Here is a 24,647-nt window from a genome sequence, read left to right on the forward strand (position 1 = left end):
AGCGATCTAGAGTCATTATCGCGAAATCTGTTCTTTTGCGCAAAGTAGAGGAGCAAGACAACTGATATATCCCTTTGGGTAGGCGGCAACTTCTTTCAAGACCTTATTCTCGACGATGGGGGGAGGTAAAGCGACAATAGCTTACGAGGATGCTAATTCTCCTGCGTACAGTTAGCATCTTGAAGCTCGCCCTCGAGATGTCGGTGACCCCATTGCCTAGGGAAATATCCAACCACCGAGCGCAGAGCTCTCTCAGGTTCACGGCCGGTAGCTCGAAGAGGCACCGCCGCAGATCTTCGGCAACTTATTTTCACCAAGCGGCAGTCTCAAGGGTATTCCACTAGCTTAAAGATCTGCTTCAAGTTCTACACACCCGCTTCATAGTCCAGCCGGCGCGGAAGGAGGTATCACCTAAGGTAGAACCAATCGGCGACTCTCAATAGCTCAACGGCGTGATCGGGGCCCTTGACCAGGCTCATATTCGTGCCTTCATCCCGGCTCAAGGCCCGGGAAGGTACTAGTCAAGGGAGCACCTTATCTCCATAAATATACTTGCTGCAGTCAATATAGAGGGTCTATTTGCATACGTTCTTGCCAGCGGCGCGCCTCCCTCTGCGATTTAAAGGAGGCCGTGGAGTTAATTGAACTTGAGAGACAAGTTGTTCGCTTCCTTAGGCTTCTAATAAAAGTTGACAAGACTGACTTGGTTGAGAGGAAAATAGGATATCATCGGCATCGTCAATAGCCTCGAGGTCTCGTGCTCTAGATGCCTCCGCAACCTCCGCAACCTCTGCCTCCTCGGCCGCCGCCTCTTCGAGCTTCTCAAGCGCCTCCTTCCCAGCGATTGCCTCGTCATGCCTCCTTCAATACGCCTCACCGCCAGGTGAGTGGATATAATACCTGGCCGGCGGGTCATCTAAGATATCGAACTAGGATTTGGTGGTGATAGTATCAGAGATCAAGAGGCCCTTCTCGACAACTTTCCTCCTTCCTTCTCATATCGTTCAATGAGCTTAATAGAGTTATCTTCACTCACCTTAAGCATCTCGGCCTCCTCATCCTGCTCCGTTCTAGAGGTATTACTTGCTTCTTCGAATACTCGCCAGAAATCCCTCATCTCGGCTAACTTTTGGGCAATTATCCTGAAACTCTATTGCACTTCTGGTCAACGCTGTTGGAAATTAGGAAGCCACTGACGAAATAAATGGTGATACGTGCTACATCGTATTACGAAGCCTGCTCTGACACACGAGCTGTTAGACTAAGAAGGATCAAACTGGGATGAAACAGATGGTGAGGAAAACACCGCTACAGCTGATGAATACGACTCTATCGAAGGAAGGATAAAATAGACTAACTCAGTCATTCATTTAGTTAGAAATCAAGAGCTTCAAAGCACAGACAGAATCCCCCGTCAAGTGTGGCACCTCTTCTACTCTTTGAGTTCATTTATTGATGCCGATCGGTACAATGAGCCTGTATTTTCTGGATCTGACAGAATATGGCCGCACTTATGGCCGCAATCTCGACACTCCAAACCGCCCAACTTCGGTGGGCAAGGCAGTTCGATCGTGGGGTAGCTGCTCTAGCTCAGATTGGTTTCATAGGATACCGGGAATTTGTTGGATCTCTGCCGCCAGTTTACTCCGACTTTCTAGATTTATGTTACGGTATCGCGTTCTCGAGTACATGGCAACCTCATGAAATACGGACCCAAACTCACTTCTGGCACACAAGGACTCGGTATCTCGAAGAACAAATGGATAGCTCGCACAGGCGATTCTGGCCCCGTGACAGAGTCTATCGTCACAACGATGTGAATGACGGAATGTTTCTAATGTGTCAGTCAGGCGTTCGAACTCGCTTGGAAGCGAAGTCGCCCCTAAATGTTAATTCAAGGTTCACCATTACGCGACGCTTGCTAACGTCCACCAGCAGAAGAGTCTCAGATGAGAGGCTTCATGCTTGCTGTTGTGATATCCGATGGCTTGCACGCGGCCATCTGGTATCGGCGGGCCTGGCCTTCATGCCTGTTGTTTGGACTTCTTTGGTGTCTTTCCCTGGTTGTCAGATATTGCCACGGAATTGGCTGGCCGCCTCTTTGACTGCTCGTTCCCTTAGAAAGGGCCACTATGCTAGCTAGCCAGTGTTATAACCTTGTCGCATCACCGCATTCTTCTACCTCTTTGGATTGTTATGTGTGAATAAGCTGTTATCAAATGCACTCGATGAGTTGATCTTTCCGCCCCAAACCTGTCAGAGGAGTGGACTGGTCTTTGAGGTTTGAAACGAGTGAGGGTATGGTGGTGTATCCGAGGCAATAGTCTAGTTGGCAACATGCGAACCCGAGACAACACAGGGACGGAATGAATTCAGTTCGGATGGATTGCTAATGCCGTCAAGGTTGCAAGTTACCCGCCGATCACTATACCTTCGACCGCATTACCCGATCATCACTGGGGAGGAGACGATAATGGTAAATAACTCAATTTAGTGCTACGCTCAGTCGCGCAAAATATCATTTCTGGTGCCCATGGGAATCAAACACGGAGTAGCGGTGCAGTACAACCGCTTCGCCGATGACCTCGATTTCACCCAAGACTATGGTTAGATCTGTAGGGTTCAACCCGGAGACCAAAGAAGCCCCAGTAAATAGTATCCTTCGCTATCCATGGACTGGGACATAAGTCTCCTGAATGGCTCGACAAAAATAGTCCTGGGAGTGCTAAGTAAACTTGCTGGAAGATTGGTGGTCGCTTTGGTCGACAAAATGATCAGGGAACAGCCGACTAATAGGGGGGAGGGCCGACAGCAATTTGAGCTGGCCTAGAGGAGCAAGTAGTAGAGGCGGCGTGGACGACGTAGGCAACGTGGAGTCGTACTCCGATGGTGCGCTGGAGACGCCCGCAGGGGGGAATGTCGGCGAGATGCTGGTTGCTATCAGAGGCACACTTGAAGTTGGCCCAAACGAGCCAGATCGCGGAGCCGTACCAGTCGCAATCGATCGAGGGGGTGCGAAGACTGGGCTACCTTTATCATTAAAGCGAATCAGCCCGCCCATGTAACCACAAGTAACCGGTTTTAAATGGGCAGCCTCACTTTTCTTATCATCTTGGCAGCTGGCATTCGTTTCCAGCAGGGCATAATCAATTTGCACAGACCACGAGGTCTCGTGCACCTAGAAACTGCGTCGGCCGACCAGACCATTCATTGACGGGGAAGATGACGGTTCACGAACTTGCATGTGTTCCTTCAAGCTCTGAAGGCGTTTGAAAGACTTGTCACAGAAAGAACACTGTTAAAGCAATACTGCGGGAGTAGAAGGTGTTATGTTGTTAAAAGGTCTAAGTTACATATGTCTCAGAGGAGCACAGCTCCTCACATAGTACCCACATCCCAGCCACCAGCTGATCGGACCATCTTAGTCATACGGTCTCAACAAACACTTGTGTGGTCTGACGGGGATGTGGACACGCACGTGGGACGTGATGTGGTCTCGCTTATTGGTGGTGACCCGGCAAGAACCCCACTGACACGTCAACGTCAAGGTATTCGCCCGCTTGTACCCAATGTGATCTTCACAGATATGCTTCTAATGCCGGATTAACATGTCAGGCCCCTTCATGGTGTGTGTGGATTGTCTCTTCGAGTGTAGGCATCCCATCTACTTATCTCGAGACCATATGCCATGGCTATCGGATAATTCCGCGAGACAAGGCGAGGGGAATTTCACGTACATAAAGCGTCACCATACTGGTGAACTGCTGATTGCAGGCATTCCAGCGACAGATAACGCTGCCATCAGGCGCAGAAGCCACATGGTCGGGATTGACGTCGCCGGGCGCAGGGTTCATCATCGTCAAAGGCCAAGATTTATGCAGAGAAGATCTGGGAAATCCTGGGTTGCCTGGGACTTTCTTTATCCTACCGTTGGGTTCTTCTTCTCTGTGCCCGAGAATCTCGGCAGCAAATTCCTCGCTTGCCAAGGGTGGCAGTGCTGACGAATGACGGCGTGAAACACCGCCGAGTAATATCCGATGACGCGAGATTGGCACCCCCAGGGAGAATCTTATCTCATGCTTGTACGAACAGACAGCTTCCAGGAAATATTCTATTTCAGGAGCAAAACCTGTCTCTTGTAACCGATTTTCCCTTCTACTTTGAGGGCGATGCTGCCAGGTCTAACGTTGCCCACTACGTCCACAATCAGCAGATCGCGGACGGTTATTGGCTCAAAATCGGACACCGCAAAATGCAATAACAATGAAGGTCCCCCTTGAAGCTCGGGCCTCCGGGTTTATAGCTGGGTCCCTGCAGACCTGAGAAAGCAGCCTAAAGTTTCTCCCGTCATCACTCACGCCACATCACTGCCATCTTCAGCCTTGCCGAGTTCGACGGAAACGGAACAAGATGCGAGAAATAGTCCGTCCATTCCATTCTCCGACGTGGTATTCTCTACTAACGGTGTTCCCTCCCCTTTTAGGTGCACGTTCAGGCTGGCCAATGTGTGAGAAGCATAGCGCATCCTTTGAGGACAAATTTGACACGCTCGTAGGGCAATCAAATTGGAACGACATTCTGGTACTCACTGTCCTAGACTTATGCGAATTTTAGTCTAAGCGCGATAAATCTGACATCTCGTCTTTCAGGCAAACCGTCTCCCGTGAACATGGGCTCAACGCCGATGGCTCGTAAGTTGACATCGAGCCCAAGCCAGCTGCTGTTCTGCATCATCCTACTCACCGTTCACAAGGTACAATGGCGCTTCGCAGGTTCAACTTGAGCGAATAAATGTCTACTTCAATGGAGCAAGTCTACAAAGCCCCCGTCTCCAACAATGGCCACTGGCAGGATTCGCTAAGTGATAGGTACCCAGACTGCGAGCGAGACGTATGTTCCTCGCGCTGTGCTCGTTGACTTGGAATTAGGCCCCATGGATAGCATTCGCGCTGGCCCTCTAGGTCGGCTCTTTCGCCCCGACAACTTTGTCTCTGGTGAGGCTAGTGCAGGCAACAACTGGGCTAAGGGTCACTATACCGAGGGTGCCGAACTGGTCGACCAAGTTGTCGATGTGGTTCGAAGAGAAGCCGAAGGCTGCGACCACCTTCAAGGATTCCAATTCACCCATTCCCTCGGTGGAGGCACTGGCTCAGAGATGGGCACCCTACTACTGTCCAAAATCCGAGAGGAGTTTCCAGACCGTACGATGGCTACCTTTTCCGTTGTGCCGTCCCCCAAGGTCTCCGATACGGTGGTCGAACCGTATAACGCAACCCTCTCGCTGAACCAGCTGGTTGAGAACTCGGATGAGACCTTCTGTATTGACAATGAAGCTCTTTACGATATCTTCACACGAACCTTGAAGCTCTCTAGCCCTGCCTACGGCGATCTCAACTACCTGATTTCCACTGTCATGTCGGGGGTGACTACGTGCTTCCGCTTCCCTGGTCAGCTTAATTCAGATCTTCGTAAGCTCGCTATCAACATGGTCCCCTTTCCTCGTCTGCACTTTTTCATGGTCGGGTTTGCTCCTCTTACAAACCGGCAGCATCGCACCTTTACGAACCTGACTATTCCGAGCCTTGCCCAACAAATATTTGATCCGAGAAACCTCATGGCCGCTTCTGACTTCCGTAATGGCCGCTACCTCACTTGTTCAGCCATTTTGTAAGTCCTGTCAATGAGAGGGAAATGGTATAGGTGTGAAAGCTATCTTATCCTCAGCCGTGGTCGCGTGTCAACAAAGGAGATTGAAGACCAAATGCGGCGCATCCAGACCAAGAATTCAACCTATTTTGTGGACTGGATCCCCAACAATGTGCAAACTGCCCTCTGTTCTGTGCCACCTCAAGGCCTCAATATGGCGGCTACCTTTGTTGGCAACGCTACTGCGGTCCAGGAGCTATTCAAGCGCGTCGACGATCAATTCTCAGCCATGTTCCGTCGACAAGCTTTCCTGCATTGGTACACGAGCGAGGACATGGACGAGGTGGAATTCACAGAGGCGGAATCGAACTTGCATGACTTGGTGTCCGAATATCAACAGTACCAAGACGCCGACGCGGGAGATGAAGCTGACTATCAGGAGGTGCTTCAGCCCCGGTAATGCCCAATGATAGAGCACGGTGCTTCTTAACTCCGTAGCTCGGTCTCTTTTGGGTCTGCTACTCTTGAGCAAGGTCTCTAATCTCCTTGGGAAGAAGGAAGGATGGGGAAAGGAATGGTGTGGTTGGCCAGCATATAAACGAAAAAAAAAAAAAAAAAAGAGATACATAGTGGAAAACAAATGGGCGGAGATGCACCTTGATTTGAGAGAGTCGTGGTTGCGTCGTTGTACTTTGAGTTGGTCATGATGTGCCGCTGATTCCGCCAAAGGACCAAGATCAGAAGATGGGGGCCGGTCACCGGAACCCTGGATGCCGCATCTCGTCAGATTCCATGATGGATTCATAGAGGCGTCGCAAGATCAACCTTCCTGGTACCTTTTGTGGAGGGTGGCAGCCCTATTATTGTCATTTTCGAGCCGGAACTTTTCTAATTGGGCGGAATTCATGCGCTTCGTCTTGCCACTTGGATCCTCGCAGGCATCTCCTGTGCTGTGCGATGGTGCCGGTCGGTCAAGGGATCCACAGTTAGAGCTGCAGCAGCAAAAGCGTGAAGCAAGCCGTGTTAACAGTCACCTCTGTTATGATATGATGTTATGATCAGAGAATCTGCCACTCCCGCAACACTTTGTGTGGGAAGAAGTATGCTCTGATTCACTAACCGTAAATGGATAATCCTTGTGAGTGACCCCACTGGCACCTTCGTACAGCACAGGAGGGAATTAAGACCATACTGCCGGCTCAGATACTCCGTGGTTGGATCGTCTGGGCCAGCCCAACCGGGTTGGGCTTTGTTACGGACGTGCCCTTTGACAAATTCTGACCGGTCGGGTCTCGGTCTCTGGCACGTCGTCTGGGCGCGGTCATGGCTGGAATGCCGAGGCCTCCAACTGGTACCTACCGGTACTGGCAGAAGGCGTTGAGGCTGTGTCTCCCCCCCAGGCCCTACTAGCCGAGAAGTGATTAGCTTTGTTTCCTCCATGCGACGAACTGGTCAGGGTGAAATCGAGTTTTGCTTGGCCTTTTAGTGCGGTACAGCCGAAACCAGCAAGCCGACAAATACCCCCCATTAACCAGATTAGGGTATTTCCCGTGAGCTTGGGAAATAAATTGCTCACTATAAAAGCTATTGTGTCAATCAGCGAAAGTTTACTCATTTCTCTTCCTTTCGATTACCTTTCTCGCTAGACTGCTCTTGTTTCTTTACCCTTCTGCTCAAGAGTTGCTCACCACGACTGGCTATTTTCGCCCATGATGTGGCTCCTACCGATCAACTTTCTAACACTGCATTGTGATGCTACCCACTTCTCCCATGAGTTGTCAAGCGTTGATGACTGATGATGGATTTGCCTAGATGCGTACATCATCTTGATGGGCTTGCTTGCCCTGCCCGTCCTCTACCCTTATGGCAACCTCAAGGCAATCGATGCCTACTTTTTCGGAGCCAGCGCGTCGACTGAGTCTGGCCTGAATACGTGCGTCCTGCTATTCATCTCGGGTGCTTCCGCTGACAGGTCGCCTTCCGTTCACAGCATCGACGTAAAGGACCTCAAGACGTACCAGCAACTCTATCTCTACTTTATCCCTATGTTTACCAACCTCGGCTTCATCAACATCATTGTTGTCGTCGTACGCCTGTTCTGGTTCAAGAGACATTTTAAGCGTCTCGGTGGGTGACCTATCAACTGTGAGGCCCTCTTTCATAGGGAGCGGGTAGCTGACTTGGGGATGCGACCAGCGCCCCAGCTGTTCAGCGGCCGACGACGAGGTGCACCTGACGCTGATGTCGAAGATACCCCGGATACATTGAAGGAGATCGCAGGAACAAGCAGCAAGCTTCCCGTTGCGGTGGCAAGTGGGAACGATGCCAGAACAACCAGCGGCGGTATTGATCAATCTCCTGCGGCTAGCTCGAATGGCGACGGACAGGTCGCGCGAACTACCACCATCACCTTTGATCCTTCTACGGAGCAGCACAAAGACAACGCCACTCTCTACATCCCAGCGCCGCAGGACCGTGAGCGTGGTGAGACCTTTCAACCCCAATATGTGATGTGGCTGCTGATGAAGGAAGGGTATCCTATTGTTGCCAAGACTGGTGACGAGGAGTATGGAGCTGATGATAGCGATGATGGCATGACCTGAGCCCTCACCCAAGACCCTCAACAAAAGCTAATATCTTGCAGAGAACTGCATCAAGCCGGTACGTAGCTCAACCTCCAACAACGTAGGTCCATCCATGCGTCGTCGCCATCGTTTAAGCGGCAGTGATAGCCTACAAATCAGTGCAGCTCGGTCTATGGATCGTGTCGCTGGCGTCGCCGCATCTCTCTTGGTTCTTGGGTCTGAGACTACGCCTCGTCGCCGTTCCGTGACCTCTGTCTCCCAACAGCAGCCAGCACTCAACGACCGTCCTTTCCTCTCGCGCCAGGCCACCATTGGACGCAATTCCCAGTTCCATAACCTGACTTCACATGATCGGGAACTGCTGGGCGGTATTGAGTACCGCAGTCTGAAGCTCCTGCTCAAGATCGTGACTTGTGAGTCAATGACAAGCCCCCTGGCCATGATATCGTGGATGCTAATCAGCCCCAAGCTTACTTCTTCGGCATCCATCTGTTCGGCGCCATCTGCCTCGTCGGCTGGATCCAGACAGCAAATCCCAAGTACAAGGACTATCTGCAGTCAACTGGACAGGACAAGAACTGGTGGTAAGTAAATCCCGGTCTAAGCTACACTTTTGGAGCAAGCTGGCTGAGATCGACTCTTCGTTTAGGGCTTTCTATTCCGCCCAGACAATGGTGGATAACCTTGGCTTCACTCTTACGCCCGACTCTATGATCTCCTTCCGTGACGCCAAGTTTCCTATGGTGCTGATGAGCTTCCTCGCCTTCGCCGGTAACACACTGTACCCGGTCTTCCTGCGCCTGGTGATCTGGCTTATGTCAAAGATCACGCCTAAGCATTCCCCTACCCAGGAGCCTCTCGCTTTTCTCCTCGAGCACCCGCGCAGGTGCTACACTTTACTTTTCCCTAGCCGCCCAACTTGGATCCTCTTCGCCATTATCTTTACTCTCAACTTTGTCGATATCCTGCTTATAATCATCCTTGACCTTCACAATCCCGAGGTTGCGTCTTTGCCCCTTGCTGCGCGCATCCCAGCTGCTATATTCCAGGCTGCTTCGGCGCGTCATACTGGTACCTCCACCTTCAACCTGGCAAACGTTAACCCGGCTGTGCAGCTCAGCCTTTTGATCATGATGTATATTGCCATCTTCCCTATTGCTCTCAGCATCCGCGTCTCCAACACGTATGAGGAGAAGTCACTCGGAATTTGGGAGCAAGAAGAGTCCCTGAACGAGAAAAATGGCAAATCATATCTGATGACGCATATGAAAAACCAACTTGGTTTCGATCTCTGGTATATCTTCCTGGGTACCTTTTGCATTTGCGTCGCCGAATCTGATAGGATCGCCGATGTTAATGAGCCGGTAAGCACAGAATCTTCCCTTAAAAAGTATGCTCACCTAATCGTGGCTAGGCCTTCTCTGTCTTCTCGGTTCTCTTTGAGGTGACCTCAGCCTAGTAAGCGCCTTTATTACCGGACCCTGCGGCCGTTGTAGCAGATGCTGATTGACACTTCTTTTGCTAGTGGCAACGTTGGCTTGAGTCTGGGTTACCCAACAGTCAGTACTTCTCTGTGTGGTATGTTTGGAACCTTTGGCAAAGTTGTCATTTGCTTGATGATGATCCGAGGGCGTCATCGTGGGCTGCCCTACGCCCTTGACCGAGCCATCATGCTGCCTAATGAGCAAGTTGTAGGGTACTCTGCAGAGAGCTCTCTATAATCCCCCTACCTTTTGCCTTCCGGTAGCAAAGATGCGCTCGATGATGCCACCGATGGCAAGTTTGGTACCTTTTGTATCACCAAATTACTAGGGCTGGGGCCAAGAGCTTGGTTGGATAGAGCTATCTAAGGTCTTTGCTGCAAGAAGGAAATTCGCTGCACCGAAGGCCTGGAATACGATTTTCTTCTTTGGTTGGAAAGGTTAGCCTGTGAAGATGCGTTGTTTTGACGGATCAATGGCTATTCCGACCACTGGTGGCTGGGATGTGGATGTCTTGTCTATAGCTTCCGCTGGTTAGCGCTAGCCTTTCTTCTTTTTTAACGTACATGATAAGCATATGTCACAGACAAGTATGTGTGTCAGTAAGATTTTCACCTTAAATCGCGATTTTTAAAAAATTCTTAAAAACTGAAATTAGTTTAAAAATAACCTAAACTTTAGAAATAACTTTCTTAGCAGTATATAAAGTAAGCTTAATTTTTCTAAGATTTTTTAAAAAAAACTCCTATTAAGTTATTAAGAAAAAACATATTCGCACTGTCTTTTTAAGCCTTTTTTTACTTTATAAGCTAGATAATTTTTTGAAAATTCTAGAAAAAATACTAACTTTCTAACTATTTACTAATTAGGTTAAAAATGCTTCTTTTAAGTTTGTAGCTATTTTATTGTAGTTTTTAGAAAATCTAGCTTTTTTACTTTTAGCTGCACAGTACTAGTGTGACACATACTTGTCTGTGACATATGCTTATCATGTACGTTAATTAATATAACATGCTCATTTCAACATAGCCCCAGAGTGATATCGTCTACGCCGTCAGTTACCGGGACAGTGATGAACGCTCATTTTAATTTTTTAATTTTTAATTTTTTTTTTTTAAAAAAATAGAACCTCTCCTGGCCTTGTTCATTGAAGAGGGGAGAGGGGCAGAACAGAAAGCAGGGGGAAAACAAAAAATAGTTTTGGTTGATGTGTCGCTAACGCTCCGTGGCGAACCAACCTCGCAAGCGAGGTTGGCCACAAAAAAATGACACACCTAAAAGCGGTGACGTAAGAATGTTCGTTTGGTGATTGAAGGATTTCGGGTTTGCCTGATCCGGTCTTTGAGGGATTTCTTGACCTCAGCCACCTCGTAACCGAGGGTCATTGAAGGCAAACAGCGGGGTTCATTTCGATAACCGTCAGGGATCTGGCTTTTGGCTGACGAGCGTCCATCACTCAGCTCGCTGAGGATAATGAGGGACTGCGAGATGCCAAGGCAGCCGGATATCCAGATACGCAATATCGTCAGACTGGAAGAATGGAGGAGGGAAGACAGGAGACGACGAACATTCTCAAATATCTGCGTCCCACACTTGGCCGGGATGTCTCGGTAGCGATAGGTCCCAGGATCGATCACATGCCTGTCGCTCAAATGTCCCATATAACGAATACCCCGGATCTGTACTCTGGTCATCCAATCAAAGAATTGAGGGAATATCTCTCACGGTGGGCGGCATCCGACCTCTGTTTGGACACCGCGCGTTTCTGTTCCTTCAAAAATTCCAGATCCACCGGCGGCATTGGTTGTGTTAACTTCTTCTTTCCCACACGCGCTCCGTGCCATTAACTTTCCGGGCATGTTTCTAGTTCCAAACTTGGCTACGAGGGCGATTGATGACGAACGACACCGTGCTGACACGCCACCCAAGGTCGCTATCATCCTGGCTATCCTCGTGTCTGTGCTGATGTTGCTCACGCCATTTCTCCTTGGCAACAGAGGCATCAGACGTTTCTTCCCTCATTGGGCGAGGCAAGACTCCCCTGAAAGGACTCTATGCCTTACTCCGGAGGCACTGGACTTGATGCCTGTGATCAAGTATCGGGTATCTGGGGAGACCAAAGGCAACGATCTAAATAGTGGTGAGAACTACTCCGTAACGCAAACAGACGGCCTGCAGAGCTGCTCAATCTGTACAGAGGACTTTGGGGGAGACGTGGAACTTCGCTCGCTACCCTGCGGCCATAGCTTCCACCCTACCTGCATCGATCCGTGGCTCCTAGAGCGTTCTCTAACTTGCCCTCTTTGGTGTGTACCCCAAAAGCCTATCAACTAACAAGGACTCACTCGCCATAGTCGTCTGAATGTCGCCGCTGGTCTCGTCTCTACAACCCATTCCGAAATGCCCACAAGGCCTCGTCGGGTACTCTTCCTCACGGGACTTTGGGCGCACCGGCGCCGTGGACCAAGAGTTAAGTTTGCACTTCCCATTGCCTCAATTCACGGCCTAACGAATCGATAGGCTGCTCGGGAACTGACTCCCTTCGAAAATATCCCAAGCATCCGGTCGATGGGACCAGGCACTGCAATCCCGCCACGACCCTTTCGGCATTATCAACCGACACTGACATCGATCTCCGAGGTCTTGAATCAAATGGGCCCCTCAGGAAGGTAGGAAATGATGGTGGAATACGAGACTTGGGGGAACGGGATGGTGCGAGAAGGCCAGCGGTCATACGGTGTATGCGGAGGAAACAGAGCCAGGGCTTTGTATCTCTTGAACCGAACGAGGAAAAAACTTCGCCGTTAATGTCGACAACAAAAAGGGAGAACGATGGGCATAAGTGCCCAAGAAAAATGCCTTCTTCAGATGTAATCAACAACTTCTCCTCAACCAGTCTCTTGAACTCTGGCACCTCGCGATTCCGTAAAGGTGATGCTGATAGTATCCTGTTATATTCTAACCACTTCAACTGAATGAGGTTGCTCAGGAGTTAGTATGAGTCTCTGGTGAGCTTATGCTAGACACTTTGCCCATTCCGACCACATTGTCATAGGTTCTTACGAAATCTATGGCAGCTGCTTTGGAGCGGTCTGGTGCAGCTAGTGTCTATGAAAAGATACCGGGTCGCATATTGTGGATAAGACAAGAAGATGCCGCAAAAGCAAGTGCTTAGGAGAGTATTCCGTCTGGGCTCAAACCATGGCTTTCCCAAAAGGCTCCTTTCGTTGTCGCCATTTGCTACCGCCTAGGGGCGAAACTTCTGGGCCCTTTAATATGGCCATAACGCTTCGTTCCAAAACGACCTGCGCCTGGACTTCTTCCTTAGAGACCACTTTGGAAGTTGATGCCACCTTGAATCTCGGGCCTGCGCTTGCCTCCCACGCATACTTCGACTCTGCCTTTGAGTGGAGTGCGATCCCAATTCATTCAAGTTGCTCTCCTGGGGTTATCGATTCGCTCAGTTCATTCTCCATATACCGGTACTCAATCGAATTGAAGCTGGCGGCCAGGTCCCTCAAGTTCTGAGTTGAGGTGGTAATCTGGCTCCAAGTAGTGGTAGTCATTGGTAAATAAAGTTTAAGATAAAGAAGTAAATAACTAAGGTCGGCTCCTGAACACTCTGGTGAGCCGGAAGTAGTTGGAATTCAGTGAAAGGCTATAAAAGATGTTGAGAATAACTACCCGTGGGCTCGACCTGTGATTCGATCTTGCATAGTTGTTTGACCTAATGATTGGCTGACTCCATCTATGGCTGGTGTCCGAGCCTCCACCGTTCTCCTCCGACAGGAAATGATCGCCATTCTCCTGTGAAGGACGTATCCGTGGTCGTGGATATGCTACTTGGAGTGGTACCTCAAGATCCATCTTACTCGCATACGCACCTCCAAAACTGATGTTGAAAAACAGTTAGTAAGCATGGGCTACTAGGTGGCTTGAGAACGTGGGCTGTAGCCTGTGCGATGGAGTTACCGGTACGCGGATCGATGTCTGCAACCTACAACCGTACCGTCTCTCGGAATCTGACGAGTCTACCCAACGACGTGATGTTCCACTCGTTGTCGAGGATACATGTGAGACTTGGCGAAGGGAGGTGTCTTCATCGTAGCACGGAGGTGCGCCTCCACCTTGACAATGTCCAGTTTCACCTGTGGAAGTTTCCAGATAGGTGAAAGTCCCCTGAAAATGCTGGAATGTCTGGCTATCTAGCCTCTGAAAGTCCCTGTGTATAGGCATTGAACCATAAACCGTGAGTTGGCTCCGAGACGGCATGTATGGTAACTTTATGGAGGAACAATACATCTTCGTGCAGATGAGGGGCTGAGCCGTAATGGTTATCGGTCGGAATTGGCGAATCGAGGTTGAGCCGCATTCGATAGCAATCTCAAAATTACAATCCGTCGAGGCTAGGGCCTGCTTCGATGAGTACGCGAGTGGTTATGGCTCCTTCGTGACTATTGTCACAAATCCCAGGCGGCCATAAAGAAACCTCTTCCAGAGTGGTCGACGTACACAAGGTGTAAACTCTCTAGGAAAACTTTCGATATCGATTGGGGGGAACTTCGTTCTACGGGGTGAACTCGATAGGCCTGCTCGTTATGACAGTAACCGACGAGTCGGGTATTATGGGCGTTTGAACATCGTATGTCAGAGCGGTCTGGATAGAATATGATATCGATATACCTGGAAGGGGTATAGGGCTCCAGGAGTGCATGCTGACATTCATAGTGTTGAAGGAAGGAGGAAATGTCTGGTTTCATTCAGGCTGAGCGAGCTCGGACCCATCGGGCATGATAAAAAGAATAAGGAAGCTGTGAATATAACTGGCAATCCGCATCTCAGTAGTTAGGTCTTGCGGAATGGAAGGAAGGACGACATGCAACATCTAAGAACTGCATTTGTCAGCCCAACTCTGTGCAGCTATCTGACTCCTAGCAGTAACGCTCATATAGCCGCGGCGTCGCGTACCATCACCAGTCGCAACTGTCGCTGCCTCTGGGCCTGGATATGGGTTAGTATAAGTGCCTCAACGCAATACAGGAAAGACGGTTGGCCAAAAGCAGAAGGCACCTGAATGGGCCTAACCTTGAAGATAGACTTCAGCTCTGGTGGAATGGAGAGGCTGCTTTGACGCTATACGGACTCGCCCTTCTAGTTTGTCGGCCGGTCGCACAGATCCGAAGTTGCCCGTACCGGAAAGATCGATGTCCACGTCGACAGTATTCATGCCAGGTCCTGGTGTTGAAGGCGCAGCCATGGTCACAATCAGCAGCTCGCAAGCACATCGTTGCGAACGCGCGGTAGGCAAGCTTTGGGCGAATTCCTTGAATGCCACTGGGGAAATTGTCACCCTGGCCCCTAATATTTTTCGTGGCGGCTATGTTGAGGCAAGTCTAAACGTCGCCGCTTCGCGAAGGGAATCGACAGTCAACAGGCCCATCTCAGTTTGTCAGACAATTGGCTCCACAGGGATCATTGATGACACCAGTCAATTGATGAGAATTATCTAAAGAACAAAAGAAATCGAACAGCCATGTGTTCGGGCACAGCTATTTAAGCTCATGTCGTTAGGATTATGCGACAGGCCAGATGTGAAACCGGATAGTTACATCCGGTCACACGAATGTTATGCGACACAGTTTCATGTCCAAGTCTAACAGCCTCCAATCAGAATACAGGCATGACAGGGTCCCTGTAGAAGACGGGGAAACTGGTCTCCACATGGCTAACGTCGTTGGGCAGCAATTTTATGTCCTTGGGGCAACTATAATGCCTGCCAAGCGCAAAGCTAATGAGAGGAGGTCAGGGGCCTAAATCCCCGCCATCCCGCAGCCGCAATCATCTAACAAGGCGTTGAATGAGGTTATTTTAACAATTCGCATTTTCCTACCTCCATGTACCGCATCACTAGAGCCAGTCAAACCAGGCCATAGGTCCAGGTGACAAGGCGGCGAGCGCCCAGTCACACATTGGGATCTACTAATGGTGAGCCTTACATGTTCTTCGCAGAAAGCGAACGCAGCATGGCGGCCAAGCCCAGATTCCTACTATGCACTTGCCAATTTGTTTGTGTGCAACCCAACAGAAGTGGCCTGTGCACCGATTTTATCAGTACCATCAGAGAGCGATGTCGAGCTAGCGCAAGAGCAGGCATGCATAAGCGCAAGGCCTCAGGTGTTGATTCTCTATTTTCCTTCCTTCCGCCCCAACCCCTATTTTATCCCCTCTTGCATTCTCGAAGTTTTACAGTGGCTCGGGACTGCTCCAAGTTCGAAGATTGGTTTGCGCTGCTAGTTGGAAGCCCCTTAAAACCCAATCGCTCAGGTGACGATGGAATGAGGGGACAGACTTGGCAGTCTTGGCAGCGTTCCCTTCAGTCACGTTTACTGGCCAAAACGCAGATGGCAGGTCCGAGGTTTAGCGGAATTTTCCGTCGAGATTCTGCATCTTCCCACAGGACGGTCTTAAAATTTTCGCCAAGGCCCCCAAGAATTTCCTCTCGTTTTTGCAAACCTCGCCCCAGACTTTGCGTAAATGTGACGGGAGCGCCCTCCCCCACGCCCGTTCCTGGAAACTTAGATGAAGACCCTCCTTGAACACCTGCCTGGTCAGTTCTCTCTGGTCGTGCTCGAGGAATAGCCTCTTGTGCCGTTCATTTCCAGATCTTCTTTGCGCCTTTGCACGTCGCGACGCAAACCCACCTACTCGCCTCACTCGCTTTGCCGCCAGGATGTGAGCGTGTGTTCGAATCAAATAGTAAAACGACCCCGCCTGAATAGAAATTCCGCGCACATTCAGCCATGTCTTTCCCTGGGCCAGAGCAGCAACAACCGTTGGCGGCATCGTCGTCTGGCAGCACCGACGACGACTCTAAGCCTGCTATTTCCGCGCCTACCGCTAGCTCCAGCAACTCCCAGGCTAGTGCTACTCCTTCGACAACCTCAACTGACAATCTCCTTTGCCGATGGAATGCCTGCAACCAAACGTTAACCACTCCAGAGTCGCTCTATGTAAGTTCCCTCGCCACGGCTGAACTAGCATCTTTGATGAGGATAAGTCGCTGACTCAGTACAGGAGCACATCCGTGAGCATCATGTTGGTCGCAAGAGCACCAATAACTTGACCCTCACTTGCCAGTGGAACTCATGTCAGACCACCACAGCCAAACGAGACCACCTCACTTCGCACATCCTTATTCATGTGCCCTTAAGACCTCACAAGTGTGAGTTCTGTAGCAAGTTCTTCAAGCGTCCTCAGGATCTTAAGAAACACATTAAGGCGAGCTGGTTCGATGTTTCCCAGTGTTGGAATCGGACTAACACGTAACAAGACCCACGCTGACGACTCTGTCCTCGTCCAACCATCTAAAGATCAGGGTGAGCTCACCTACAGGCCACAGCCTCCCAAAGGTATATTATAGCACAACTGTGCCCTCTCACACACTATGGTCGGTTAATTTCCTTAACCTCGAGACTAATTTGCCTCTAGACACTCCCTGCTACTATGATTGCAATGGCCAGATGGGAGCTGACGCCGCCGCCTTAAACCACCAGGCCGGACATCGTAGCGACTTTTATGCTCCTCAACCCTCTACCGAAAATGGCCTCTACTTCAACCAACCTCCCATCAACAACAGCAGCACCGAGCACCTCGGCCTCAGCGTCGCTGGTGGCTATGATCGCAAGCGCACGTATGACATGATCGACAACTTCTTTGGCAGCGCCAAGCGCCGCCAGATCGACCCTTCTTCCTATGTCCAGATTGACCGGTCCTTGGTGCCTCTTCGCGGCAGCCTCTCCATCCACAACGGTGCCATGACTGCCACTGAGCAATATATGCCTCAGCCCGCTCCACTGGTTATGCACGCTCGACCTGCCCTTAGCCAGAACCCTCTAGCTCAGCAATATTACCCGCCCAGGCCTGACGCGCGCACTCAGAAGGATCTAACCCACATCGACAATATCCTAGGTCAGATGCAGAATACTATCTATGAGAACGCCAGCAATGCGAGCACTGGTGTCCACACCCACACCGGCGAGGGCGGTTATAACGATTACAGTAACACTCTTTCGCCTCCTACGTCTCACCGTTCGCTTGGTGGCATCCCTGTCACCGCTGAGGTTCACCACTCCGTTCCTGCGGCTAGAATTTCTTCGCCTCCGGCGGTCGTTTCCTCCACTGGTACTCCCGACGCCACGCTGCCTTCTAGCTCTACGTCGTGCACCTCCGGCCACTCCCCTGGATCTTCATCGTCGGCCATGTGCCCCCGGCCCCGTCACGGCTCCATGGCCTCGACCATGTATCCAGCTCTCGCTACTAGCCTGCCTGCTGTCCGTCAGGGCTTCGGCCACTCTGCGACCACCACTCTGGGGCCCAACTTTGAGAGCAATGAGCGCTGCCGCTACTCTGGCGGCATGCTCCAGAGAGCACTAGGGCACCCTCTTCCTATACCCAATAAGGGTGCTAGCGGCGCCTTGACTCCCAAGACGAGCGAATCCACTCGGTCAGTAGGCTACCCCTCGCCAGGCTCTGACGTTAGCGACGCCACTCGGGAGTGTGAGGAGCAGTATGATCGATGGCTCGAGAACATGCGTATTATTGAAGCCCTGCGTGTGTACGTTCGAGCACGTCTCCAGTGCAAGCAGTACGTGAAGGAGCAGGAGAAGCGATGGCCGAGCGGTGATACCATGGACGTGGACGTCAAGAGCCCCAACGGCCCTGCCCGTGAACTGGGCGCTCCTCATGAGTGCTCCTCACTGTATCCCGTTCTGCGCATGCCTGGCGTTTAGGTGTACCTTGTGGTCGGCTACTGGTTTGGTTGTACCTACTCGTACTATTTCCATTGCCCATCTCTTCATTCTGGGATCGCATATCTCAGGGTGGTGATACGGAGCCGCAGTTCGCGTCTGTGTATTTCTGGGTCGTCTTTCTTTTCTTTCTTTCTTTCTTTCTTTCTTTTCTTTTCTTTTTTTTTTTTTTCCTTTTTGCGTGATTATCTTTGCAGAACCATAGTAGTACTGGAACACTTCGTTGAACATAGCCTTGTTTGCGAAAACTAAGAAAGCTTGGATTCGTTGACTAGAGACGCCGCCTCGCAGACATCTGGATCACTAACCAATGCGAGGCTTCGCTCGGCAAGGGAGACCCCGTACGACGCTGAAGTACATGAGTAAGGACGAGCTTGACCTGCTATCCTCGAAATCTTCCGTGACCGTAAAGTAGCAAAGCCGCAATACGATATCAGTGGCGAGCTTAGTTTATTCAGCCGAAGGCTGACTCTACATTAATCCATAAGTTTCCAGAATAATGAGGGTTTAGTGCAGACAAGGGTAATAAGTTTCTCGGGCTCTGATTGGCCCAAGTTTTGTATTGCCAGCCGCAAAGCGTTCGACAATTGGCTGTCGGTTCCAGAGAAGTGGGCCTCAGCCCCTCTGCACCATCTCGCCGTTTGTTTACTCAGAAAGATGATTTGTTTACGTTACACTTGGCTGAAGACAGCCATTTCGTCTGCTTCAACGCTTCTGCGTGTCTTCTTTTCGTTAGGCAATGGGTCCTAAATCTACTTCCCGGTAGCTGTATAATGGACATAATTCCTATTGTCTGTGCCCGCTGTGGCAAGGAGAGACCGGCGGGCGACTTCGTCAGCAAAAGGAAATCTGCTGGGAACACGAAGAACTGCCTTGATTGTCGTAATAAGAACAATTCTCATGTCAGCTCTGTCTCCCCACTCTGTAATATCAATGCTAACTAAATGAAGTATTCCAGATCCAGAGACGCGACCTTGACGCTGAGAAACCTAGCCTCAGCTGAGAGATGTGCCCCGAAGAGAACCGACGGAGATGCTGGCTTACCGCCTCCCAACGAGAGATCCGGAACCCAGCCTACATCGCCAGAGAAGCTACGGCAACTTCATACAGCTAGGAGTTTATTCAGAGAGTCAGTTAGCCAGCCTCACGTAGTGCTAGGGACGCCAATTCCACCAACCCAATAAAGCTCGCGGCTCTTCCGGGCTCTAGCTCCGTCACCGCCTGTGCAGCCAACGACCTATCCACTCGTCTCACATTCTGATTCATCTACTCTCCGAAGCAGCACACCTGGTGTGGATTACTCTTACTTGGCCACTAGGTTCCCCAAGGGGGGGAAGGACTCGCAAGATGATTCCTCGAAGGCTGGGGCGAGGGCCAAGCTGGCCGTTATCCAGCGCGACTATCGTTCACGACGCCGTGCAGGGGAGACTGTGTCACTGACTCCCATAATATCTCAACTTGGCGTCTTGGAGGATTTTGAGGGTCCTGGAGAAGGTATCCTTGTTCTGTGGCCCTAGTAGTTTGTTTAGGCTAACTACGGAGCGTAGATGGGAGTCGAGATCGATTATAACCGAGTTGGTTTCAAGACGGGGATGGGATAACTAAGGAAGGCAATGATATGGGATAGTTCTCTGAATCTGATATTGACGCCGAGGACTATTTTAACTTGCTGCTTTCACTAGCTTGACCACGGAGGTACCTCAAACAATTAGGGGTAGAGTCTGATTCCGATCTAGGGGACGAAGACGAGAACGACGATAATGATTGCGTGGATGGAAGCCCTCTTCGCCATCGCTTGCGGCAGCCTTCCGCACAGCCAAGGCGTGGTCGCCGTGGTCCTGCCCCTGGTACTGTAGTTGTGTCGTGGAGGGATGCTGAGTGCACTTGATAAAAGGTAGTTCTTGTTATAGTGATTATGATTATTCTTTTTGTTTATGTTTCTATTATCTTAATGAGAGGCCCTTTGGGGCCTTATATCTTTGAATGATCCCATCTAGGACTTTGAACCTTAATCGTAGGACTTCAAACTTTAATCTTGATCCTGAAGCTTAGGGGGAACTCTCAGTTCTTCCAACAGGTACAGGAGGGCGGCTAAGAAAATCTCGAATATAAACTCGATCGTCGATGCCGCCATGACGTATTCGGAGTCTAGTGATAATTCCACCTGAAGAATCGGCGGTCTTTTATGCGCAAGATCTAGTGTGGAATGGCGACCTTGAGGCTTGCGCCTTGACTGGTCGCGATAAGGTAATCCTCCGCGAGTTCTGGATAAAGCTGGGCAATGACTAAATGCAGTTTTGCGGTTGATGCTAAGAGTGTTGGTTCTAGATGAAGATTGATTGCGATGGCATTTGTGTGCGTTGTTATTGAAAGGATGAGAAACGCCGCCCCGGCGAGCCGTATTTCTTCTCTGCGGATAATTAGCTTGACTTTGGCCCTATACCGGCCCGGTTGCCCCAGCTTATGCCTACCGAAGAGTCTTTGATTGCTCGTGTTTACGTCCACGTGAACATTATGCTTATGCGAGGGCAGTAGTATAAGTATCGGGGGCACGTAGTTTACTTTCTCCGTGAGGTTGGCTTAGTGTATAACCAGCTCCCGCTTCTACCGCAGGAGTTGAACATTGTATTACTATGTCCTGCTAATATGTCGTCCCACGCAAATCTTAGTCGGCAATTCACCCGCCAGTTCCGTGTCCGCCGCCAGCTGGTTGTCATATGGCTAGACTACCTCCGGCGCTATTATCCTGGGTATCGATGCGTTGTCATCGAGGAAGAGAGGCTAAATTAATTGCCCTAAGATGGCAATGTCCTGGATGCTATCCCCTAGAGTCAGGTGGAGGCTGCGGATGTTGGACCCGAGGAAGATCAGGAGGCAGAGCCTGACCTGGAGGACGAGGCTGCAGTGCTAGACCTGTTGGCAAAGGACACGGAGCTCGATGCTCTGCGGTCTATTCTCGATGGAGAGTCGGAAGCTGATTTAGAGCTTTCTATAAGCTTCTAGGCGCAGGCGCAATACGAGCTGTAGCTCCCGAATATACGACACATACCCATTAATGAGTTTAATCGCTCTCATGCCTTGCTCTCCTTGGCGTTTCCCTGCCTCTTTCCTGATGGTAGAGCTGACTTTGTTGAACCTTGATTGCGCTTTATTGATTATAAGGATTACGTCGAGCATGCGATGCGCTGGCATGACGGGCGTTTTGCATGCCACCTGACCTTCTGCTTCGTCGCCTTTAATACGCTAATGCGGTTATAAGCACGTTTACGGTCTAGATTCTTCGTGAAGAAACATGATGGGAGATAGTAGCCGCTGACGCGAGAGCAACTTATTTAGGCGCTGGAACATAGCGAGGACCCCGAGGCGCAGGCGCTGATCAACTCGATCATAAGGCATGCGGTGTCTATTCGCGGTACGTGTCCCTTCTGGAATAAAAGGAGGCAGGACCTCGAGGCTTATGCCTATAATCTTGGTTGTCCTGGTGCATTCATCACGTTTAGCCCGGCAGATTTATACTGGCGGAGTCTCTACTAGTATATGCCCTAGTATGACGACTAGCTTGCCGCCACCGAGCCGGAGAGGATAGCTCTATCGCGCCGCCTATTGCGTTAGAACCCTCATATTGCTGCTTTCTACTTCTACCGGCGATACTGCCTCTTTCGAGATATTGTATTAAGCAAGAAGTTTAATATTACGGATTACTGGGATCGGTATGAATGGTAAGGCCGTGGTAGTCTACATAACCACGGCCTGTACTGGATGGATAATTGCCCCGGAACCGACATAGAGGAGGAAGCCGCTCGTGATGTATTTGCACGAACGTGGGGGTTCTACGTCACGGCGATTAACCCCGAGCCGAGTAGGGCAATGCCGCAGGGCGAAGGTAATCCTCTGAGCGTGGATCCCCTGAGCATAGAGATAACATTCTTGCGGCTCTCACAAATCGTGAACCGTTGCCAGCGCCACAAGTGCAATACCACGTACTGCTTGCGGGTGAGGAAGAGAACCGGTGACCTAGCGAGGGATATGGAAGGCGCTGCTGTAGATATCGAGGCGGCCAACGTTGCCAATCCAGAGAGGGAGTATCGTTTTGACTTCCCTCGTGCCTTATGGGAGCTGGCCGCAGTCATTAGGAAGGAAGGAAGGATATACTACGTCTTCGAGGCGGCCCGGAACGATAGTCTCATGAACCACTTTAATCCGGCTATTATCCTAGGGTGGCTAGCCAATATCGACATATCTCCTTGCACCAGCTTATAGGCGGTAATCACATATGCTGCGAAGTACTACAGCAAATCTGAGAAGAAGATAGAGCCTTACTGCAAGCTTGCAGATCAAGTTTTGCCGCATACGGCATATCTTTAGCCCCTATTATCCTTCTCCTCTCGCCTTATGAATAAGTGATTGCCGAGAGAGATTATTCGGCGCAGGAGATTTCCCACCTTCTACTTAACATCCCTCTGCAAGAAGGCATACGGATGGTCGTCGTCGTGGACTGCCGTCCATTGGAGCTACATGGCCGTTCGTATCGCGTCGATGAAGATATCATCGAGACCGTCGGCAGCTATAGGAAATACCTGGAGAGAAATGACCAAAATAAGGATGTAACCTACCTTGAGTACCTGCAATCATACAATCTCAAGACGTGGAGGAGACTCGCTGCTAACGCGAAGAAGAGGGTCCTCTCTTACTTCCCTCGATATAAGTCCATAGAGGCTTCTCCCCAGTTTAACGACTTCTCCCGTGTTAAGTTGATGATGGTTCATCCACATCGCTCTCCACGAGAGTTGCTCGTAATGGACGGGCAGCGGTTCGACTCCTTCGCGGCTACGTATAAGTTCTGCAGGTAGCTCTACTATACCCATGCGGACGATCATTATGGGGATCTAGATGCAAAAGAATTGAGGGCAGAGGACGATGAATTTGAGCCTGAGGTCCATGAGGAGCCCGTCATAGAGGAAGACTGGCATGAGCTCGCCCGCATGCTGCCTGACCGGCCGCTGGAGGAAGAAGATATCGATATCCTCGGCCGCCGAGATATCGATATCAATTATAATTAGACGTCTCACGTTGGACGGTATACCGACGATAGTATTCTCAACGGTGACTACTGGAAACAACGTAAAGCTGAAAACAACCTGGACCTTAATATCGATGATCAACCCTTGGAAGCTCGCGATTCCCTAAATCCAGAGCAGCGCCTGGTGTAGGACATAGTGATAGACCATTTCTTGACGCAGAATCCTTCCTAGTTGTTACTCCATATGGATGGTGGAGGCGGCACTAGCAAGTCATACCTCATCAACCTACTCTCTGCACACCTCTAAGCCGCGACGGGCGGGAGAGGGACGCCTATTTAGCGTGCCGCGCCCACGGGCGTCGCGGGAAACCAGATATCGGGCACTACCTTGCACTCCCTGTTGCACCTCCCAATCAATAAGGATTCCGGCCCCTGGCGCCGATTAATAAGGCCCAGCTCCAGAAGAAGCTAAAGGATATCAAGTACCTGATCATCGATGAGAAGAGCATGCTAGGACTGCGTTAGCTATCGTGGATCGATGACCGTCTCCGCGAGGCATTCCCGAGTAGGAATAAAGAGTTCTTTAGCGGCTTAAACATCCTGCTGGTCGGCGATTTCTTTTAACTCCACCCTATGCTACAGAAGCCACTTTATTATGATAAAGAGGTGTACGGGGTAGAGATCAAGGGGAGGAATGCGTATAGGCGCTTCGATAAAACAGTATTCTTGAAGGTTGTTCAGCGACAGCGCGGCGACGATCAGGAGGCCTTTCGCACAGCTCTTGGGGAATTGCGGCTGCTCTAACTATCTAAGGAGTCCTAGAAGCTCCTTTCCAGCCGCGTACAGGCAAAGCTAGACGATCGGGAGGTCGCGAGATTCGTCAACGCCTTGCGAGTATACGCCACTAAAGATAGGGTGAACGAATATAACCACTATCACCTCGACCGCCTCAGCCGGCCGGTCATCCAGGTTACGGCTAAGAACGTCGGCCCTGGCGGGGCTGCTGCCCCTGACGACAAGGCGGGCAACCTTGCGAAGCAGATCCCTATATGCATTGGCGCCCGTCTAATGCTGACGTCTAACCTTTGGCAGCCCGTTGGCCTCTGCA

At 50.5% G+C, this 24,647-nt stretch overlaps 4 protein-coding genes and 1 pseudogene across 5 annotated transcripts, besides 1 other annotated feature; 4 read left to right on the forward strand and 1 right to left on the reverse strand.

Moving 5' to 3' along the window:
• Positions 1-2,725: 2,725 nt before the first annotated feature.
• NCS57_01478600 (uncharacterized protein) lies at positions 2,726-3,244 on the reverse strand (the record flags this gene model as incomplete). Its single annotated transcript, XM_053064374.1, has 3 exons — positions 2,726-3,030; positions 3,100-3,178; positions 3,239-3,244. 3 exons carry the CDS (start codon positions 3,242-3,244, stop codon positions 2,726-2,728), a joined length of 390 nt encoding a protein of 129 aa, XP_052906258.1.
• A 1,239-nt stretch (positions 3,245-4,483) lies between these two features.
• NCS57_01478700 lies at positions 4,484-6,106 on the forward strand (annotated as a pseudogene). The gene is made up of 6 exons: positions 4,484-4,507; positions 4,556-4,590; positions 4,650-4,691; positions 4,754-4,827; positions 4,929-5,667; positions 5,725-6,106.
• Positions 4,484-6,106: a sequence feature.
• A 1,369-nt stretch (positions 6,107-7,475) lies between these two features.
• Positions 7,476-9,952, forward strand: NCS57_01478800 (HET domain-containing protein; the record flags this gene model as incomplete). The annotated part of the gene is made up of 7 exons (XM_053064375.1): positions 7,476-7,773; positions 7,843-8,238; positions 8,291-8,644; positions 8,701-8,815; positions 8,881-9,595; positions 9,646-9,689; positions 9,757-9,952. The coding sequence occupies 7 exons, from the start codon at positions 7,476-7,478 to the stop codon at positions 9,950-9,952; spliced, it is 2,118 nt and encodes a 705-aa protein (XP_052906259.1).
• Positions 9,953-11,569: 1,617 nt separating this feature from the next.
• NCS57_01478900 (RING-type domain-containing protein) lies at positions 11,570-12,385 on the forward strand (the record flags this gene model as incomplete). The annotated part of the gene is made up of 4 exons (XM_053064376.1): positions 11,570-11,852; positions 11,910-12,018; positions 12,067-12,181; positions 12,233-12,385. The coding sequence occupies 4 exons, from the start codon at positions 11,570-11,572 to the stop codon at positions 12,383-12,385; spliced, it is 660 nt and encodes a 219-aa protein (XP_052906260.1).
• Positions 12,386-16,512: 4,127 nt separating this feature from the next.
• NCS57_01479000 (uncharacterized protein) lies at positions 16,513-18,501 on the forward strand (the record flags this gene model as incomplete). Its single annotated transcript, XM_053064377.1, has 4 exons — positions 16,513-16,722; positions 16,787-16,990; positions 17,043-17,121; positions 17,201-18,501. 4 exons carry the CDS (start codon positions 16,513-16,515, stop codon positions 18,499-18,501), a joined length of 1,794 nt encoding a protein of 597 aa, XP_052906261.1.
• Positions 18,502-24,647: the final 6,146 nt, after the last annotated feature.

This window comes from Fusarium keratoplasticum, chromosome 14 (genome assembly GCF_025433545.1).
Source record: "Fusarium keratoplasticum isolate Fu6.1 chromosome 14, whole genome shotgun sequence".
Lineage (NCBI taxonomy): Eukaryota > Fungi > Ascomycota > Sordariomycetes > Hypocreales > Nectriaceae > Fusarium > Fusarium keratoplasticum.